The 21,257-nt window shown below is 38.6% G+C and overlaps 1 protein-coding gene across 11 annotated transcripts in view; it reads left to right on the top strand.

Moving 5' to 3' along the window:
• The window catches only part of ZMYM2 (zinc finger MYM-type containing 2), a 91,062-nt gene that overhangs the window by 56,643 nt on the left and 13,162 nt on the right, over positions 1-21,257 (top strand). For all 11 annotated transcript variants that reach the window (XM_048944080.1, XM_048944166.1, XM_048944602.1 and 8 more), the window contains 7 exons: positions 9,350-9,522; positions 15,234-15,399; positions 16,264-16,298; positions 18,174-18,303; positions 18,473-18,588; positions 19,397-19,568; positions 20,842-20,949. In XM_048944080.1, the coding sequence (XP_048800037.1) occupies positions 9,350-9,522; positions 15,234-15,399; positions 16,264-16,298; positions 18,174-18,303; positions 18,473-18,588; positions 19,397-19,568; positions 20,842-20,949 (900 nt within the window). The remainder of the gene's footprint in view (positions 1-9,349; positions 9,523-15,233; positions 15,400-16,263; positions 16,299-18,173; positions 18,304-18,472; positions 18,589-19,396; positions 19,569-20,841; positions 20,950-21,257) is intronic.

Genomic DNA, 21,257 nt, shown 5'->3' with positions numbered 1-21,257 from the left:
ACTCATGGGAAACCACAGATATCACTTGACTGCTCATGTGTACCTAGGAATACTGAAAGTGCCATCATTCTCTGCTTGTATTTTTTCAGACCTAAGGTTTTTTTACACATGCATGCATTTCTTTATTTCTACGCACTTACAAAATGGGTAAACTCTGGTACCACATTCAACCCACATTTTCCCCTCGGAAACTGTTCTTAAGAGCATAGGTACAGAACAGAACTGGCAGTTCTTGAAGCACATCATTCTGAGAGCACTACAGCTCTCCATCCCACAACAGAAATTGAGCAGGGGAGGCAGGCAAGTGATGTGGCTGTGCGAGGACCTGCAAGATTAAACTGAGAGAAAAGAGCAAAATGTACAAGAAGCAGAAGCAGTGTTGTGTAGCCTGGGAGGAATACAGGGCTGTTGTCCGCCTGTGTAGAGATAGGATTAGGAAAGCCGGGGCACAGATGGAGCTGAACTTGGTGAGGAATGTGAAAGATAACAACAGGTTCTACAGGTATGTAGGCAGGAGGAGACTGGCCAACGAGTCTGTTGCCCCTCTGAGAAAAGGTAATGGGGAGCTGGCTTCCTCAGACGTAGAAAAATCTGAGGTTCCCAATGAGGGCTTTGCCTCAGTCTTCACGGGTGGTCCGGCTTCCCGTGTCTGCCAGGACCATGAGCCTCTAGGTGAGGGTGTGGGGAGTGGTTTCTGTCCCGCTATAACAGTAAAACAAGTCTGAGTCCTCCTCATGAAATTGAACATGTGTAAGTCCATGGGCCGGATAATATCCGTCCTAGGGTTCTGAAAGAGATGGCTGATTGGTTGCCGAGCCATTCTCTATCATATTTGAAAAATCATGGCTGTCTGGTGAAGTCCCTGGTGACTGGAAAAAGGAAAACATTACTCCCAGTTTTAAGAAAGGGAACTGCCCAGGGAACTACAGGCTGGTGAGGCTCGCCTCTGTGCCTGGGAAGATCACGGAGCAGGTCCTCCTACAAGCTATGTTAAGGCACATAGGAGATAAAGAGGTAATTCGGGACAGCCAATGTGGCTTTATTGAGGGCAGATCATTCCTGACCAATCTGGTGGCCATCTATGATGGAGTGACAGATAGGGTGGAGGGGGGAAGGGTGGTGGATGTCATCTACCCGGACTCTGCAAGGCCTTTGACATGGCCCCTCACCACATCCTTCTCTCTAAATTAGAGAGGTGTGGATTTGAAGGGTGGACTGTTTGATGGATTAGGAATTGGCTGGCTGGATGCAGCCAAAGGGTAGTGATCAATGGTTCTGTGTCAGGGTGGAGGCCGATCACAAGTGGTGTCCCTCAGGGGTCGGTCCTGGGACCGGTGCTCTTCAACATCTTCATCAGTGACACAGACGATGGCATCGAGTGCATCCTCAGCAAGTTTATGGATGACACCAAGCTGAGCGGTGCAGTCGGTACACTGGGAGGAAGGGAAGCCACCCAGAGGGACCCGGACAGGCTGGAGAAGTGGGCCCATGTGAACTTAATGAGGTTCAACAAGGCCAAGTGCAGGGTGCTGCACTTGGGTCAGGGCAATCCCAGGTATTTGTACAAACTGGGGCAAGATCTCCTGGAGAGCAGCTCTGTGGAGAAGAACTCGGGGGTCCTGGTGGACAAGGAGCTGGGCATGAGCCAGCAGTGTGCGCTTGCAGCCTGGAAGGCCGACTGTGTTCTGGCTGCGCTAAAAAAGGGGTGGCCAGCAGGAGAGGGAGGTGATTGTCCCCCTCTACTCAGCTTTGTGAGGCCCCATCTGCAGCACTGTGTCCAGGACTGGGGCAGCACAGGAAGGACGTGGGGCTCTTGGAGTGTGTCCAGAGAAGGGCACTGAGATGATCAGAGGGCTGGAGCACCTCTCCTGTGAGGAAAGGTTGAGGGAACTGGGCTTGTTTAGCTTGGAGAAGAGAAGGCTCTGAGGAGACCTCATTGTGGCCTTCCAGCACTTGAAGGGAGCTTATAAACAGGAGGGGGAACGGCTGTTTACGAGGGTGGACAGTGATAGGACAAGGGGGAATGGTCTTAAGCTGAGACAGGAAGATTTAGGTTAGATATTAGGAGGAAGATTTCCACTCAGAGGGTGGTGATGCACTGGAACAGGTTGCCCAGAGAGGCTGTGGATGCCCCATCCCTGGAGGCATTCAAGGCCAGGCTGGATGTGGCTCTGGGCAGCCTGGGCTTTAGGCAGTGTTCATGACCCTGCACATAGCAGGGGGGTTGAAACGAGGTGGTCTTTAAGGTCCTTTTCAATCCAGACCATTCTATATTTCTACAAATCTATGATGTCTCTGAGATCAGTGTTTTTCTGCAGCTTGATTCCAACTCTGTTTCGTAATTCATTTTTTGAGATGCTTGAAAATATGTGCAGCAAACAGCTGAAACTTCCATCGCAATAAGGTATAATTAGAGCTAACCTATTATTCGTGCTAAAGGTGGTTTTTAATCTTCTGTGGTGGACAGTATACTTTCTCTGGTTCTGTCCAAAGTTCATATGCTGTGTGGAAGATGAGCAACTTGAACTGACCTGTTGAAAGAGTTTAATCTGTCTTTTTGTCTTCCCAGTGTTTTGCCATTAGGGAGGCATACCAAAATAGCATTATCTAAATTAAATGAGATATATGCTAAAACGGGATGTTCTAAGGTCTTTGTGAATTTTTATGTGTGTATAGTCACATGATAGGCAATTGAAGACGGGATCCTTTCTACAGGTCTTAAAGAGGAAGTCAGTCTTTGGCAGTCCAGCAAAGGAAATATTTTATAATAAGCATCTCCCTCACTTTTTTCTTCAGAGACTTATTTGGCATATAATTCATGTTCTCCATAGATCTAAGTGCTGTGATTTAAAATAACACAGACATTTCAATAATGTATAGTATTAATTTTAGTAACGCTGATTCACATGCAGTAATCTGCTTCTTGGATAAGGGTCAATAAGCTGTGGAGTAACTCAGTTATTCAGTGCTTCAGAATTCTTTTCAAATGGGTAATATAGATAAAGCTCAACTAGAAAACCAACAACAGTATAATAAAGTTGATAGTATGCTTTATGTTTCTGGGAATTATGTGCATCTAAGTACAGGATTCTGCAAGATTTAATATTTCATCTAAATAGGATATAACCCTTTATGAAATACTGCAGAGCTGATAAGTGGAAAAAAATTGAGGAATTTGTGGGTTCTAATCTTAGCATGTCTAGAAAAGATACTTATTTAGTTACAGCATTGTGGATTTCAGCTTGGCATCTTTTCAGACATTTCTGTAGAGTAGTTCGTTAAATATGTTATTAAATGCTTAGTTGATTTTTACATTTATGTGCAAATGCTACAGATACTAAGAAGAGCCAAAACACTGATGCTTTAAACTACTTAGAAATGCTTATATATGAAAAGTTCACAGCTAGTTAAGAAATTACCTGAAATTAGACATTAAGAAATTACAGCCAGAATTAAGTTTACAGTGTCAGCTATTTATTTCATACTGATGTATGAAATCATGCATAGAAAATCTTGAAGGTGGTAACAAAGCACGTGTTTTTTGACCATTTTTTGTTAGTTGCAACTTCCTAACTGCATGCTATTTTACAAAGGGACCTCATAAAGTTATCAAAGGTTGGTAAGTAGTATGCAATGTATTGACAGGAAAAAGTGGTATTTTTTTTAGTATGTGTAAAATTTTATATCCCATTTAACTACTTTGCATAATAATTTTCTTTGACAAGCTTTCAGGTTTGTGCTTCACAGAGCTGTTATCTCCTGCTCTGCAGCTCTGACAGTGACCTACCGTATTAAAATATGGTATCTTTTCAGCTTTGACAGCTATGTTAGAGTTTGCTTTTGCTTTTGACTGCATCCTTTGGCAACGCGTGACGTACCTTTCTAGGAACTAACTCGAAGTATTGGCTTCCTTGTGGCTTTCTTTGGAGGATTTATTCACTGATGAATTGGAATATCATGTCAAAATGGAACAAATGAAAAACAGGATATCTTAAATGCTGTAGAATTTATGATTCTCAAAAATCTGTTAACACAGAAGACATGTTGCTAATGAGGGAAAACAGTGCTTGTCCACTGGTTGGTTAGTACAAAATGGAAGCCATCTTCAGAGGGATTTTGAGGTGCCTGCGTTTTCCTGAGAGAGTACAATATGCTTTGACAGTTACAAAGAAAATCTGTTATGGAGTGTCCCTGACATCAAATTGAGCTGTGGCAGCTTTTGTGAACAAGCTGAGATTGGCACAGTGCAGTTGTTCAGGCCACATTTTCTTATTTGTTAGTCTGGTATTATACTTCTGAGCTGCAGATGACTATTACAAATTCTGTTACTGTAAGAGACTCTTTCACTGATTAAAGGAGGAAAGGGGAAGTTAAGGTAGAAAGGAACGTATTAAAACCAGGAAAGTCCCTTATGAAATATTTAATAGGCTGTCTCACTGCAGAAGCATCAAGTGAAGGCTGTTGTCTGTGCTGAGGGAAGCAGATCCATGCTTTCCAGACAAATGCATGCAGAAAAGCTGAAGAGTCAGTTTTTGTGGGATGCTGTGAGTGGAAGAATCTGGCTGTGTGGATGTTGTTTCCAACTAGAGCTTGGTTGTATATGTATCTTCTGGAATTACTTTACAGTTACGTATTACTGTGAATTACTGTGAATATTTCTGTACGTATTACTGTGAATTTTGATACTTCTCACAGTATTCCTACAGCTGAAAATGTTGAGTGCTAGAGATGCACTAAAGAGGAGGTTATTATGTTTATCTTCTGTCTATCTGTAGAAGAACACTGATAGTGTTTGAATTTTGAGTACAGGTTATGCTGAATTTTTTAGTTCATGTAGGGCTAATTTCTAACATTGTAATAATATAGAAGTGAAACCTTATCTGTTGTTTGACAAGTCTTCATTAGATTTGCTTTCTTCGGTATTATTTCCTCTGTTATGTCTTTGCAGAGGTTTCAAACAATTCTTTACACAATGACAACATTGACTATTGCAAATATGGGATGATGGCAACTGAAAGTGCTGAAGTTACAAGCACAAGAGGAGGAAAGCTGATAAATATGCTTCTTGTTAACCCGAGAGAATAATAAATTTAGAAAGCTTTAAGAACAAGCAGGAACTGAGTAACTGAAGTGGGGGTAGGAAGGAGGAGAAAGAAAAGAACTTAAGATCTGAAATATTGACTAGGATGAGCCTTTAGAATATGTAGAAAGTGAGCTGTATTTGCAAGGTAAAGTAATAAAAGGTTCTTCAGCAGAAGACATGGAAGGAAGCAGGATTCACAACCTCCCTGTTACACAGACAGAATGGAGTCTATTTTAATGGTAATTCCAGCAAGACCAAGGCTGGATGCTTTGCATCTCTTTTCTAAAGGATAGCGATGTTATTGCGAAGTCAGAGACTAGGGGTGATAGAAACAAGAGTGTGGAAAAGATGACTATTGAACACAAATCAGTAAAGAGGAAGGGGGCAGAGGAAGGCAGCGTAATGGATGGAACACAGCTTCAGAGGCCTCGCTTCTGGTATTGCAGGCTTGTTGCTATTCATTACTAGATGAAGTGGTCATGGATAACAGTTGAAGTTCTTGGAGAGAACAGTGAGTCTGCTATGTTGCTGGAAGGGAGAGAGAGGTAATCTAAGTACAGCCTTTGCATGGTAAAAAAAAAAAAACAAAACTATTTACTGTTAGGGTGGAACATTTACACTGTATAAAAAGATGTTATTCTTTGAGATAATAAGGGGCTGGTGGAGACTCTGGAAGTAATTCTGTTTCACAGCTTCTTGACGTGTGGGTGTACTGAACTTGCAGTAATTCAAGTAGCTGCCACTGGCAAAATCGGACCAGGTCCCTGGTAGCTTGCTTGTGTTAGTCTGCAGGCAGGCAAGTGAAGCATGTCTCTGCAGTGAATAACTCTGTAGGGCTGGATCTGAAAGATCTGAGGAAGCTCTGTTGACATTTAGCTTGTCTGAGGTGAAGGCTTGGAAGAACTACTGTATCATCCTGCCAGTAAGCTGCGGTGTACAAGCTCAGATGCTTAATTCTCCTTCCAGTTGGATGTGGAAAACTGAAGTCTAGAGTTTAAATAAAGGATGGATTTGGATCTGGATTTTTTTTGGCAGCCATGATTTTATGTTGATTTAGCAGGCACTAGCAACTTCTTGCATATCTGGTTGAAATTTTGAGTTGGAGAGACATCATAAAAAGCTGTTTAAGTGATTTCTCATAGAGTATTGGTGTCAGGTTAGGTCCTATGTTAAAACCTTGATGAAGAATATAATCAATTACCTGTATAGCTGTAATCAAATGACCTGCACATAATTTTTCCTTAAAATGACTAAGAGCTGATCTCTTACAATCACTGACAGCTCTAGAGGCTTCCACCTCGTCGCGTTTGAACTGGTGTACCTGGTGTTACAGCAGAAATCCTGAACGGTTTAGAATTTACATGCACCTTTTCATTCAGAATGATGAGGCTGGCAGCTGTATTAAGCAATGCTTATTCATGAACCTCAAGTTCCAAGGACAGGAATGTTGGCCAAACCTGTATGATTCTGGTGTTGATACTGGACATATCAGACAACTCGTATCTTTTGTTTTCTCATCTACAATGTTCTGTCAGTTAAGGCCCACTTCTTGGCCACATCTTCAAAGGTAGCATGGGTGCTACTGCTCTGTTAATTTGGGATTTTGTTGTTCACTGTGAAGATTTAAGTTGTTAAATGAACTCAGCCTGTTTTGCCAAAAGAGAGCACTTTTTTCCATAATTCAAGGAAAATATTAACAATCAAATCAGAACCAAAACCTTAAGATAAAAAGTTACATTCTAGTTATGCACAGAATACCAAGGGCCTAATTAAAGTATATCCTATAAGAAAGAGCTTATATATTGCTATAAAAAGGCATTTTGTTTTCCCTTTGTCGGAATCGATGAGAGCTTGAAGCAACCAGAAGTTCCCTGATAAGTGGATTGTGTTAAGTATTACAAAGATGTTAACAAAAAAAAAAAAAAAAAATCACTGAATTTTCTGAAGAATTTTGCTTATGATGATGGAGAAAGACAAGCCTATGTTTCCATGGTAGAAATGTTCAGAGATGTAACGGTCTTCTATCAACATCTGAAGTTTTATGAAGATGGATTTTCTATCCTTCGTAGAGGCATCCTTTGTCAAGAAGTCCTGCAGTCAGTTATTTAAAAATAAAGTTTTTCAGGGTTTTATGCTTGAGGGTTGAATTTAGAACTTTTGTCCCTCCCTACTTAGTTTTCACTACTCGTGATTTTTTATCGGTCATGAAGATGCTTGACTGCAGAATGGACAATTTCTTTCCTGATTTTCTTTTTTCCTTTAGTGTAACAGCGGTGTCATCTTCAGTTTTACTCTCCATAATTTAGCAGCCAAGAAAAATGTAAATTTTATCCATTTTGCAGGCTATATAGTCAGCTAGTGTACCTGATTGGTGGTAGAGTACTTTTGCTAGCTTTAATCTTAAAAAGTGGATGCTACAATGAATGGCACTTGGAAGGCCCAGCTGAAGAGAAGTGGTGCTGAGCTGTCTCTGTGACAGAAAAAAAAAAGGGATAAGACTCTGATGCCTCATACAGTAATGAGAAGTACGACCAGAAGAGATACTAGCAAGAAATTTTCTGTGTTTTAACCAGTACTTTGAAGTCATTGCTTGCACATGCTGGTAACCTTCAGGATTACTTTTTCCTTCAGAGCAGTGTATTTAACTTTCAGATTAGTTACACTGGAAGGATGATTGCTTGTTTTGGCTCTTGACTTCTGCACTGCTTACTGTGTGTAAATTATATTCTTTGTTCTGTTGTTATGGGATCTGAGTTATAACTTTAAAAAATCAACTGAAAACACAGTTATTATGTACAGTGTATTCTGTAATTCTATTGCTTTGACATTGCTAGCAAATTTAATTTTTTAGCAGAATTTGTAGCGTTGCAAGTTAAAATTCCTCAGTAACCTTTTGCTTTGAAAAATGCTGTCTGCAGCATTTTCCACCTGCATACACATTTTTAGTGATTTTAAAATTGGTATCTGATTCAATGAAATTCAGAACACCAAATTCTTCCCTAATAGACAGCAGCACAAGGCAGATAATTGAAGTTACTGAATAGTATTTCAAACAGTATTTCCATATTCTGTATACCAGAGGAAGTACGTTGCTTATTGGATTTCCTTATTTAGCAGAAGTACGGAAGTCTGCATGTGGTAGACAGCATACCTCAGCAGAGCAAGTACATGGAAGACTTGAGTTCTGGTCTCAGTGGTACTCTGATGTTTGGGAGATCATAAAAACAGGGGAAGTACCTTAGATTAGTAATCTGTGTAGTTGTTATCTTGTCCCTCCAGTGTCTAATATAGACAGTTGCTTCATATTCTCGTAGTGTTCTCCTGTGCCAAAAAAAAAAAGCACAATTGTAGAAATGCATGGACAATTGTGCATTAGCACAGATATGGAGATTTAAGCGTCAACTTGAACAGACACTAGATTTGAGTTAGCTTAAATACATTATGTTCTCAAATAGGCTATGTAATAGCTGCGGTATTCATCTTTTAATGCATTTAGTACTTTAGAATGTCTCTTCCAATCTGCTTGAGAGAGGATCAGATTATTGAAGAGCACAGCTCTCATTATGATGACCTTGGAGTTACGACTTCATAGCAAATGCAGATAAGAAAAACCAACCCTAATGTGAGCACAAAAAGTAAGATGCATTGAATACAGGTCTTACACGAATTGAATTTGTAAACTAAGAGCTTAACAGTCTCAGAACTTGTAATAGTTTACTTTCTAGTTGCTTTTTTTTTTTTTTTAGGAAACTCTTCAGTTCTTACATCATCATCTTGTGTTCTGAAAAACGAAGGAGTTGTCAAAGTGGTTTGTTGTGCTAACATGAATGAAAGTATTAATAGAAATAAGATATTGAAGATAGGAATTGTTTTAGTGCATAGTGCTGCCTAGCTTACAATTTCTGCTTGTCATTGTCTGGATATGCAGCATTCTGAGAATATGTAACTGAACAGTTTCATTCCAAGACAATGTTTCTTCAGGGGTCTGTCTGAAAAACAAATTATGTAATTTTTCTGACTGTTTATTCAGGAATTTGATAAGCATAGATTCAAGCATAGTGTTTTGTGAGAGATGCAGATATCACATGAAACCAGAGTTGTGCAGGAAAGATGTTCAGGTAAAAATGTCTCGAAATACAGTGTATTATGCAACCTGAATTTTTCTGAAGCCCCAATTGTTAGCTGTTGTTTTCAATATTTAACTCTTAACTGTGATATCTCTCTGTAAAAATTACTTTGTTCCTAATGTTTAAAATCTGTTTTCAGGCTGCAAGCTGCTATATAAACAAGACTTTGCAAGACGGTTAGGACTGAGATGTGTTACTTGTAATTACTGCTCACAGCTGTGCAAAAAGGGAGCAACTAAGGAACTTGATGGTGTAGTGAGAGATTTCTGCAGTGAAGAGTGCTGTAAAAAATTTCAGGACTGGTACTACAAGGCAAGTAACTCAGAATTTTTGAAAAGAGCTCCGAAGTTTAAAAAATAAAAATAAAAAAATCAAATATGCACATGTGAGGATATCTCAAGGCTTGTGCAGCAAGTATGGCTTACTTCAGCAAAGCATTTGCTACACAAAAAGCAGATGTATTAATTTCATCGTTTGAGTTTTGTTAGAACTTAGAGCAGAGTTTCTACCATCTGATTTATTGATTCATTTGGCAAGGAAGTCTTGTACAGAAAAAAGCCTACTGTGTACTTTATAGTCACAATTTTTCCCCCTCAAACGATACCATATTTTTCTTGTCAAAGTTACTTAAATGTGTATTCAGAATGTTGAAAACACTGTTAGTAGCAGCTGGATGATACCTTGAGTTGAGTGATGATAAACTAGGTTGGCGGTTCTTCGTCTTCCTGTTTTTGCTTCCATTTTTGCCTTTTCCTTTCTCCCACAGTATGAACTGCAGGGCCTTTGATTTTTCATTATTTCACAGTGGAAATGATGGCAAGGGGAAAAGCAAGACCAAATGGATTTCTAATAAAAGTTTAAGTCAAATGTGATGGCACCTATTTCTATATCTCTGGAAGTGTAATTACCTTGTGAAGCACAATCAGCAAAGAATTCACATTAAGTAGTGTTCTGTTTTATTTTTTGAAAGAAAGTGGGTGAGATTGGACTGGATTTAACTTGTGATTAGAAACGTGGATAAAATATTTGATCTCTGGTGTGAACATCCTGGAAACCTACACTGATAATATCAAGCCAAGAACAATATTTGTGGATGCGATAGCAAAAAGAAACAATACAAAATTCGTCACCTTACCAAGACACTTGGCACAGCCTGAAAGGCAGTAAAAAGCTAGAAATGTTAGAGGGCCAGATTCTAGTCCTGTAATTCAAGATGATCTACCTACCATAACAGAACCGAGTCTGAAGACATATCTGATACTTTTGGTCTCGATGATCTCTAGAGGTCCCTTCCAACCCCTACAATTCTGTGATTCTGGGTGAATGGCATGTGCCACAAGTGTTACCACCCAACATTGTCAAGTCTTCATTTTGAGTTACTTACATAGCATCCTTGTAGAAATTCATGAAAGAAAAAGACTGAAGACCAGAATCTTCTCTCTCATGTGCAAAAACAGGGTGAAAACTTTGGCTGCAAAGTTCTTAGATGTACTAAAATGTCATTCCATGCAATAATACTTTATCAGTATGCCTTAAAACTGGAGGTTTGGGGTAAAATTTATCCCTGCATAAAAAGTGCCTTCTAGTAGAGAATCTAATAAAGCTGTTGTATGCTTTAGAGATCTCTTAGGGATTCAACAACTAATAGTCTGGGGGTTGAGTGTACCCAACTAGTTTCATATGCTGTAAACTTATATGGAAGTTTGTACTGTGATTCAGATTTTTGAAAACACTTCAAATTATTCTTCAGATCTGTGGGATAAGGCAGTAATTTAATTGGCCCATAAAAGTGTGCTTTAGAAATGCTGTTGGTACTTTGGTACAGGAAAATCAGACATGCCCTGGAAAGGTAATTTAAGCACAGTTAACTTTTGGTACTCTAGAGTATACTGAAGTGTTACGTGTTTTTGTGCTTGCTGGTGGAACTGTTGATTAATGTTTTTATTTTTATTTTTTCAAATACTTCTTACTCTTTGCCTAATTCAGTTCTGATTATAAGAGTTTGGAATTTACTACACAAAGAAGACCTGTAATAGGCTTTGGTATGTGTATTTTGCTAGAATTGTCCTTTTTTCCTTTACATTCTTGTGGGTAATTTTCACCTCTTTTATAACAGTCACTCCAGACGTGTTGATGTTCCAGTGCATGGTTAGTGAACATTCTTGCCTAGCCATAAATAAATAATGATTAAAATACAGGAAGACAGATGAGATATGAATCCCTCCTTCAGCTTATACTTCATTTGCTGTTCTGTCTGTTAACTTCTTAAAAGAATAGATATCTGTGTATGAGCTTTGTCTCATTTATGCGATGTCTAGTGTTATTTTGGAGTTGCAATAAATGTGTACGTGAAGAGAAATAAGTAGTAATAGCCTAGTAATATTTTAACATCAGCACTGTGTTCATTAAACAAGTGTTTGTCTCCATCTTCTTTGTCTACTTTTTTTTCCTGGACACATTTTTCTCACACAATTATCTGGAAAACATCTTAACATTTGAAAATATTTAATTAGTTATGCGAGAGCTTCCCCAAGCACCAAAGTTCTCATCACAGAAGGCGAGAAAAAGTTATCAGTGGTAGAAGCGCATCAGACTTATCTGGAAATAATCTTCAAACTTAATATTGAGTGACTGAAATGTTGAAGAGGAGTTCAGCCATCACCGTCCGGTGAATGACAGCTGAAATTTTCAGTTGGTGCCAAATTCTGAGGAAGTTTCTGTAGTATGGCATACAGTGCACTTCTAAGAATAGAATTATAACTTCGGGTGTCCTGAATTAGCTCCCATTGTTATGAGAGATTCTCTTGTCAACTCAAATTGCATGCTGTGGTTAGGATGATAATTTCTGTCATTCTTTCAGATGTCAGTATAAATATTTTAGCCTGTTTGATGATGATATTGGTCATTTGTTGTTTCTCATACTAGAGAACTGAAAGTATCTTGAAAAAGAATATTCTGTATGCAGAGAAGTGCAGAAGTCTGTTTCTTGTAATTTATGTTGTGAAGTTTTGCTGAAAGTACCACAGCTGAAATGCAAATGTAGATCATTCGGGTCTACAGTGGAATAGTGATTGGACTTGAACGTGTTTGGTAATAATTGCATATTCAGTAGAGGTCAGATGTCTATACCTGAGACTAATGTGAAAGTGGGGAGCCACTGTCTGAGGCACAAGCAAAATTATTATAGCTAGTGAGCTGCAGATACCATAATTGGCAACCATTGTAAGATTTGAAATACTACAGCCGGTATTAATCTGAATGGTAAGGGCAACAAGGCAACCTTGTGGAATTTCTCCTGTCCAAATGAAGCTGTTGTATAGTTGGGCATCTCAATTTCAATGAGGTACACTTTTAGATCACTTGATCTCCTTTCTCTTATAGTCAGTCACTCTCTTGCTTCTTGCTTAATGTCCATTGAACCAAAGTAGCTCAAAATAGACAGCTAAGATAATGTCAAATGAGTGTCAGTCCGTATCACTGGAGAACCTTGGGAATGGGGCACTGAAAGAATAAAAGAGCTCTACATGTAAGAAGTTAGATTTTGAACCAACTTTGGGGCAAACAGTTTTGATTTATACATTTTTAGATTGGTGCTGGTAATTTGAACTTGTTGAAGTCAGACCTGGGGAAAGAACTGGACCAAAAACCAGACATAAGTGGAGAAGGAGTTAAGTGTGGATAGAGCACAGAAAGAAGGACTTGAAAGCAGGCATTTTGGGAGTTTCAATTCACGTATAGTTGTCGGTGTTCTAAATGAAAAGAAATAGAAAGGGTGAGGAAGGAAGAAAGCAGAACAGCCTGAATTCAGTTTTCCTTTCAGTAATTTCGTAGTCAAAGAAGTTGGCAGAGTAAGCAAGTAGTATAGGAAACTTCAGTGCATGGAGAAGTTCATAATATTGACTACAGAAATCATTATGTAAATATTTAGAATTAAAGATGAGAACTAAAATATCCTCACTGAGGAATATTGGGCTTGCTAAGGAATGGTGATTTGCCATGTTGAAGCTAAATACCATGGTTGCAGCCAAGGAGAGACAGTAATTGGCTTATTCAAAAACTTGAATGAAAGAGCAAAAAAAGGAGGGGAAGAAAACCATTAGTAGCTACAAGCTACAAGTAGTTCCTGCATTTTACATTATTTAGCACCTTTTTTAATTCATAGGACAGAGAGAACAGAGAAGTGGTGCTTTGTGAGTGAAGCTGTGTGCAGCAGTTCAGGATAAGTGGACTTTTCCATATGTGGGTCAGCAGTCATTCTTAATGATCACTGTTTGGGCTTGAAATATTAAATTAAAAAAAAACAAAAACAAACAAACAAAAAAAACCCAGAAAATTATATGATTTTATTTTTTTCCCACCAATATTTCAGATTTTGGTGGCTTTGGAAAGTCGCATTTGCACTAAAGGTGCAAATTCATTTCCCTAATTGATAAACCTAGGATATTCTGGCAACACTTTACACTCTCACTTCCATGAGTGCAGTTTACTTGCTCTTTTGTCCTTCTGAGAACAACTTATGCTGCAGAATTCTGCTGCTCAGCATCAGCAGAAAGTCGAGGTGACAAATGTAACAAAGTGAGGGAGGAATGGGGTGTTGCAGGTCTCTGACCTTGTACCAAGTAGGTGCATGAGCACTACTGCTGGTGCCTGCACCACAGAAAGGGAAAAGTGCCACCTCCCCTTCCAGAGGTGCCTTTCATTGCTTTTTTTGTTTGAATTGCTGCCAGACAGATTAAAACATACGTATTTCCTTCAAATAAACATGTGTTAAAAAGTATATTTTATATATATATATATATATATATATATAAAAAATATACTTGAATCTTCTTATACTGTTAGAAACAAGTCTCTCATTTTTCATTTTAAATATTTGAAAATGACAATTGAGACCTGAATTTCCCGCACTGCCAGAAAATGGGGCTGAACTGGTCAAGTACAGAGAAGGAATTCAGATTTAATTAGTTTTTAAATGTGAAGCTCTTGGCCTGTTGGTACTCATTTGGAGTTGAGAGAACTACAGTTAGACCACTTTTTTAGCCATCAGAGCCATGTGCCTAACTCCAGTGTTGTCTATGGTTTTACATACTAATGTTTTGTGTTGCATACGATCATAATTTCCCTCTTCCTCTCCTGGCTATACAATTAGATTGAATTATTTTGGATTCCTAAGCATCCATAAAGCATTTATTATTTTCCACTTAGTTTTAAAGACCACTTTGGGATGAAGATTGAAAGCAAATACGAAGGGGAGGAATAATTGCAAACAAACCTTTCTTGTTGAAGATCTGACGATGGGGCTAGTGCTGTTCAGATAGATTATATCATGGCTGATTAAATCAGTGGAACCAATTAAATAGAAAAACGTCTTTATTAGTGATACCTCATGAAGTTATCCTCCAGGCTGGTGCAGCATGCATTTCTTCAATATTTAGTTAGGAATGCAGAGGAACACAGTTTCGGAAAAGTAGTATTTCCTAACGTCCAGCCTGAATCTCCCCTGGAGCAACTTGAGGTCATTCCCTCTAGTCTTATTTAGTCCTAGTCCTCTAGTCCTATCCTATGTTTAAGTCATAAACAGGACAACAAAAAAATGCCACAAAACTCTGGGGGGGGTAAGGGACAGACAGCATGTGTCGTGGGTTCAAGCAAGTTGTGAGGGATCTCAGTTTGCAGAATGTTTCAGTGGAATTAATGAAAGCAAGCGTGTACAATTTTTACTTTTCTTCTGAACGTATAGAAATGAACGGTTTTTAAGGAGTTAATGTGTAAGTGGAACCAGCATACTCGCTCTAGGCATTAAGCCCCAGGGAACAGTTGAAAGTGAAGTGACGAGTGTGTTGGTCTACACAGGTTGGAGGGTCGTGTAAATATTGTGGGCCTACACAAGTGAGAGCTAACTGTGTAGCAGTAACAGTGCTTTAGTACTTCTAAAAACATGAGCTTTCAAAAAGTAAATGTGTTTTTTTTTTACAAGTCTTTTTTTAAAATGTCCAAATCTTTTTTTCTTTGTTTGCATTAAGGCTGCACGGTGTGACTGTTGTAAGTCACAAGGAACTCTCAGAGAGAAAGTGCAGTGGCGTGGAGAAATGAAACACTTTTGTGATCAGCACTGTTTGCTCCGTTTCTACTGTCAGCAAAATGAACCAAATCTGGCAACCCAAAAAGGACCGGAGAACTTACAATATGGTAAGTGCTGCCTTGTGGCTGCTCAATGGAAACAAAATATGTGTTTTAAACCAAAGATTGAAAAGTTATTTATTTGATGTAACAAACTTGCTTGCATTAGAGACCGCCTTTTTTATGTGATCATAAGGCATAGCTTACTGATCTGCTCTGTATTTCTTAACCTTTATTTTGTTGCTCTTTTGAGAGTTGAGATGTTGTCTGCAATCGAACTCTTTTATAATGACTTTTTATAAAAAAGCAAACCTCTTTAGGTTATGCATCATTCTGGTCATGGGAATGCCAAGTGTTTTCCACTTTTATTGTGTTCCAGTTTGTTATTGCTCTGTGGGAACATTTCTCTTCAAAGCATATTTTGGTCACGGATAGTAGATATACACACCTGGAATTAAAAGGAAATAAATGCAATTATAAACAAAACAAAATGAAAGTGTCCAGGCATGGGCGATGTGTTGCTTTTTTGTTTTGTTGGCAATAGGTGCCTTTAGTTTTCTGGTGGGAGCAGAATGTGTGTTTATATGGAATCTAAATAGCATGTCAGCATGCAAGTAAATCAACTTCTCATTTGGTTATCACAGCTTATTTGTATGGCTGTTTTCATATTTGATTATTTTAGAATTTGCTTTCTGAATCAAGTTTTGCTAGCAGCTGACTGTAGCATTGATTAGACTTTTGGCTTTGTGTAAGGATAAGTGCTGGAGTGGTGAGAAGTATGATTGAGTGCAAAGTGTTAAGTTCAGTCCTCACCTGCCATACAGTGCTGAGCAGCACTGTTCAATTAATGGTACTCCAGTGATACATGTTGGTATTTGTTCTGATACTGAAAGAGGGAGAAGAAATCTAAAAAATGTTTTCTTGCATTTTTAGATCAGGGCTGTCAAACTCCCCGAACAAAAATAACAGTAAGTACATCTATATTATATGTGTATTTAAGCTAATTAGATGCATTTGAAATGGAGGTGCTGATGGCTTCAAGTGATGCTATTGAAAATGCCACAAATTAGTATTTTAAAATGATACTGATAACTGGGCTTTGTTAGTCTTTGTTACATCGATAGCTGAAATTAACTTTTTAAATGTTCATATGTTCTTTTCAACATCTTTTGGAGAAAGGAATCAGCAGCCATGTATTTTGTCTGTCCACATGAACACATTGCTTAGAAGCTGATTCACAAACCGTGTGTGTACTTCCTTTCTTTAGACTGATGAGATGTGCTTATTGAGTGTAGAAAGGAAAGAGAATTTCCTTGGCCAGTTGGAATATAAAGGTTGTGATGCAGCTTTGAAAGGATGAAAACAAAGCTTCAGTTCTTAAACTATAGTTCTAGAGAGCAGAATGGTTAGGTACAGGTGCACAGGGTCGGATCGGTGGCAGAGAGAGGAAGTGTGAGCTCCTTGCAGGAGGAGGGCTAAGTGGAGCAGCAGCCTTCCTTTGGAGTCCATCAGTTTTTGTCAGCTTGTCATAAACACAGAATTATAGAATGGTTTCAGTTGGAAGGGACCTTTAAGATCATCTGGTTCCAACCCCTGCTATAGGCAGGGACACCTCCCTGTAGATCCGGTTGCTCTCTGCCCCATTCAGCCTGGCCTTGAATGCCTCCCGGGAGGGGAATTCACAACCTCACTGGGCAACCTGTTCCAGTGCATCACCACACCTTACAGTAAAGAATTTCTTCCTAATCTCATTATTAGTAATAATTTTGAACATTAAGCTTAGTGTATTTTGTTAAAACTTGGCTTTGTTTTCTCACGCAGAAGATCTCAATAGCTGCTACTTCTCAGTGGAAAAATTTCTCACCTGAAAACAGGCTGTAAGCTAAATCTTAGACTTAAGTGAAAGTATTTTGGTGGAATTTTATAATTGTTAATGAAAAACACAAAATAAGATTGCTTGGGTAACTGGAGACATATTTAATAGCATGTTAGACCATCATGTTAAAAAAGTATTTCAGATTTAATACCCTCCAATGAAATTAATATCTTTAAAAAAAATGATGGACCATCAGGTAAAAAGTATTTGTGATTCAGTGATTTGTTCACAGTTAGGAAGGTGTGCTGCCTGCCATTCTTGTGACTTCACGTTCTTTCCGTGTGAGAACATGTGAGGCTAGTCTTAATGTGTATGATCAAATAAAAGTGGCAGGCTTGGTACTGGTGGTCAAAAAATGTATTTGGAGCAACATATTTTTGCCTGTTGACTGTAAGAACACCATTTGAGCGTTATGTGCTGTTTCCAAATACGTTGATGCTGTTGTGGAGGCAGCAGGGGGAGCTCACCGTTCGTCCTTTGGGTAGTAAAGAGTGTAGCAATGTTTTATTTAGAAATACTGGGTTTTTTTGGTAGGTGATTTTGGATTGTGGCCTACCTAAGGAAATCAGACCTTGAGCCAAAAGTTTGTTTTGCTATTTATAGTGAATTATTTTTGCAGCTAAAGTTATTATTAACTTATAAAATAGTTTAAGTTGTGCTTTCATGTAGACAAGGAATTAAAAAAAAAAAAGTGGCAGAGGTTGTGAGTTGGAATGCTGGGAATTGAAATGCTAGTCTAGACTAAGCAAAACACAACTATATGACACTGCTGGTAGTGGCAGCTCATTGCTAGAATGCAGAATAGCTTGCAATTAAAGAAAGAAACATAGTGCTGCTGAGTGCTGTGAGCTTTCTCTTTAGTATCTTGTGCATGGAGAGTGTCAACTGATACATTAAATTAAAATACTTTTGTGTTGAAATCAGCGTAGTGCAACAACAACGTGTTCTCTTATTTGCTTGTGTGCAGGGGTCAGCACCACCGCCTTCCCCAACCCCTAACAGGGAGATGAAGAACAAGGCTGTTCTGTGCAAGCCTTTGACAATGACGAAAGCCACATTTTGTAAACCTCATATGCAGACAAAATCCTGTCAGACAGGTAAGTCCTGAATTGTGCTCGAACCACCGATTTCATCATTGCAGGCATCTTTCTAACTGTTATTTTATTGAAAGGTATTGGAAATAAGTGATTTTTTTCACCTAACCTGCAGGTGTAAAATACACCTAAGTTTTTGTAGTATTTACCTTTTTCTTTTTTCTTTTAATAGAAGATGATTGGAAAAAAGAGTATGTCCCAGTGCCTATTCCTGTACCCATCTACGTCCCGGTGCCTATGAACATGTATAGCCAAACTGTTCCTGTTCCTACTTCCATTCCTGTTCCTGTAAGTGAGACTTCAGCCTTATGTTTATGCTGGTGACCATTCACATGCATGCAGGGGACTGTTTTGTATTGCTGACTGTTCTCCTGCTCCATCTGAACGACTGCAAGGATACCACAGCACTGCTTATTGAATTAGAATCAGAAATCTGCCAGTGGCACATAATTTCCTGATTGCTCTTTAGGATCTATCCTCTACCTTCTTTGAGTGTAAAAATCTCCTGCTGCTGAACTTGTTTGGGAAAATTCTGGGTGATGCTTTTGTTTTCTGTATAAGCATTAAACAAGAAGGTTCATTCTTGTTTGTAATGGATAAACTGTGTTAGAGGGGGTTGGCAGAGCAGGATAAAGGAAGAAAAATAGGAAAAGAATCTTGCGCTGAGAAAATAACTCTTAAGTTGATTTTTTATCATTTACATACCAAATCTTATCCAAACAGTAGAAAGAAACCCTAAATTCCTAAAGTTCCATATTACATAAACAAGTCTAGAACAGGATGTTGAGTTGTCCAGATTGTTAGTCTGGTGTTGCAGTCACATCGAGGTGGAGAGCTCCAAAATCCTTTTTGCTTTTACTATGTGCACTTTATTTTGTTGTATTTCTTCTATGTCTTTTACTGCTCTCCCTTCCAGTTTGAATCATTTAACCTGTCATCAGTTCTTTGAGTTCACAGTGAAGTGATTTGTTGTTAGTTTGTTTTAACCCTCTTCTAAACCAGGAGTGTAGAGTTAGTGTTCCTGTATTGATTGCAGTTGACTCTTTGTTGCAGCTATTATTTCTTTTCTAATTCTCTCTCCTCTGTGTCTACACAGGTGCCAGTTCCCATTTTCTTGCCCACTACTCTGGACAGCACTGAGAAAATCTTTGCAGCAATAGAAGACCTGAGGGGGAAAGTTCCCTCAAATCCTCTGAAGACAGAGCTACTGACCTTGTCAGGGATGGTGCCTGAACATGAGGGGAAAGCAGAAGTTTCTGATGTGGCCAGTGAGTTAGTTACCATGTCTTTGGCTCTTTGGAGTGCTGGGATGTGTGTGAATAGGAAGAAGTACTTTCTGATGTTAGGGAAGATTCTTTCTGTACAACAATGCTATTACTGAACTCTTATATTAAGTTGAAATCCTAATTGTTTAAGTGGTTTTAGAGCATTTTAGCAAAGTTAAAATACAGAAAGTCTGCTGTGTGACTCAGATGTGCTGTACCCATAGCTTTTTTTTTAAAACAGCAACGTACTTCTTGCTTGTCACACATTTTCTCCTCAGTGTAACTCAAAACAAGCCATAGCCAGACCACTCTTCCTTCCAGAAGCACAATCAAAAGGTTAGGGGAAGTGTTTTCCATACTCTTAGAAGTGTGAACACAGCTTTCTCTGAACACAACAGGGACCTAGTCTCTTTGTGGTAATACTTTATCAGGCACATTTTGGTTTGCACATGGGCTGCTAAAACTTAGAGGAATATGTATTTCACAAGTGGAACTGTGGTCAACAAAACCAGATTACCTAGTGCTGCTCTGGCTCTTTATTAATCCTCGTCTTCGTTTGTCATTCCCTTTAAGATAGTAATACATCAGCTGATACATCACTGAGGTTGTGATGTTGGAATGGTTTTCTAATTTTAGAAGCTCACCTAAAAAGAGAGAACTCTCTCTGGGACAATTTTACAGCCAATGTTAAAAAAAAAAACAACAAATCCTGCATATCCTATAATACTGTTTTTGCAGTGCACACATCTCTTTGTCCCTCTTTCCCAACTCTGCTTGTCAGCATTGTCAAAGTAGTTGTATGCCTGCTTTTTTCAGAGAATTGAGGAAATCTGTCCTTGCCAGAAGTTGTAAAGAGGTCACGCTTTTGTTTTCCATCAGCCTGCCTTCCGTGTTTGCTTTTGTAGGATCTGTTTCACAGACTTAAAAGTCCATTCTGTTGCTGGCAAAATCATGTGGAAAAATAGCTATGTTTTTCAAGCTAATTTGTATTCTGTGATTGGTTGATGTGTTTCAGATTATTTGGTATTTGATTTTCTGTACGCTGAAATTCATCTTAGTGAAGGAGAGATGAGCTAGTATCTTTTTTGTTTAAGGAAATCAGATTGAAGAAGTAAATCTGATATCCTAAAAACAAAAACAAGGATGGTGATGAGCAGAAAAAGCAGTTTTAGAACCACTAAGATCGAATTCTCTGTATCTGCCCATTTTTTACTAATCCACATTAGTTGAAGTACAAGAATTTTTCCTTTTAAATTTAATTTAATTTTATTTACAGGTGTGATAGCTGAGCCCAATCTACTAAATTCAGAAACGGAGGCACAGACAAGCTTGCCAGATGTTCCATATGAACCTGACCTCGATATTGAAATAGACTTTCCAAGAGGTATTTTTTCTATCATTTTAATAAACATTGTGAAATATTATGAAATAGATATTATGTGACGTATTTGAAAAAGATAATATTTGAAAATATGAAAATACCTACTTTGAAACCTGTTTCTACTGTTGTAGAAACTTTGCCTGTTTCTGCTGCTCTTGACATAATGCAGGCAAATAGTCTTCATTACCTTTCATTGTATCCTAACCAATCTGAGGTCCAAAAAAATTCTCAGGTATGGTTAGAACCTCCCTTGACATAGCTTCTCTTGGGTGGATAACTCATACCTTCCCTGGCTAGCTTCTGTATCTGCT

This window comes from Lagopus muta, chromosome 1, assembly GCF_023343835.1.
Source record: "Lagopus muta isolate bLagMut1 chromosome 1, bLagMut1 primary, whole genome shotgun sequence".
Lineage (NCBI taxonomy): Eukaryota > Metazoa > Chordata > Aves > Galliformes > Phasianidae > Lagopus > Lagopus muta.
Note: the sequence above shows the minus strand (reverse complement) of the source record. Positions and strands in the feature narration are given on the sequence as shown.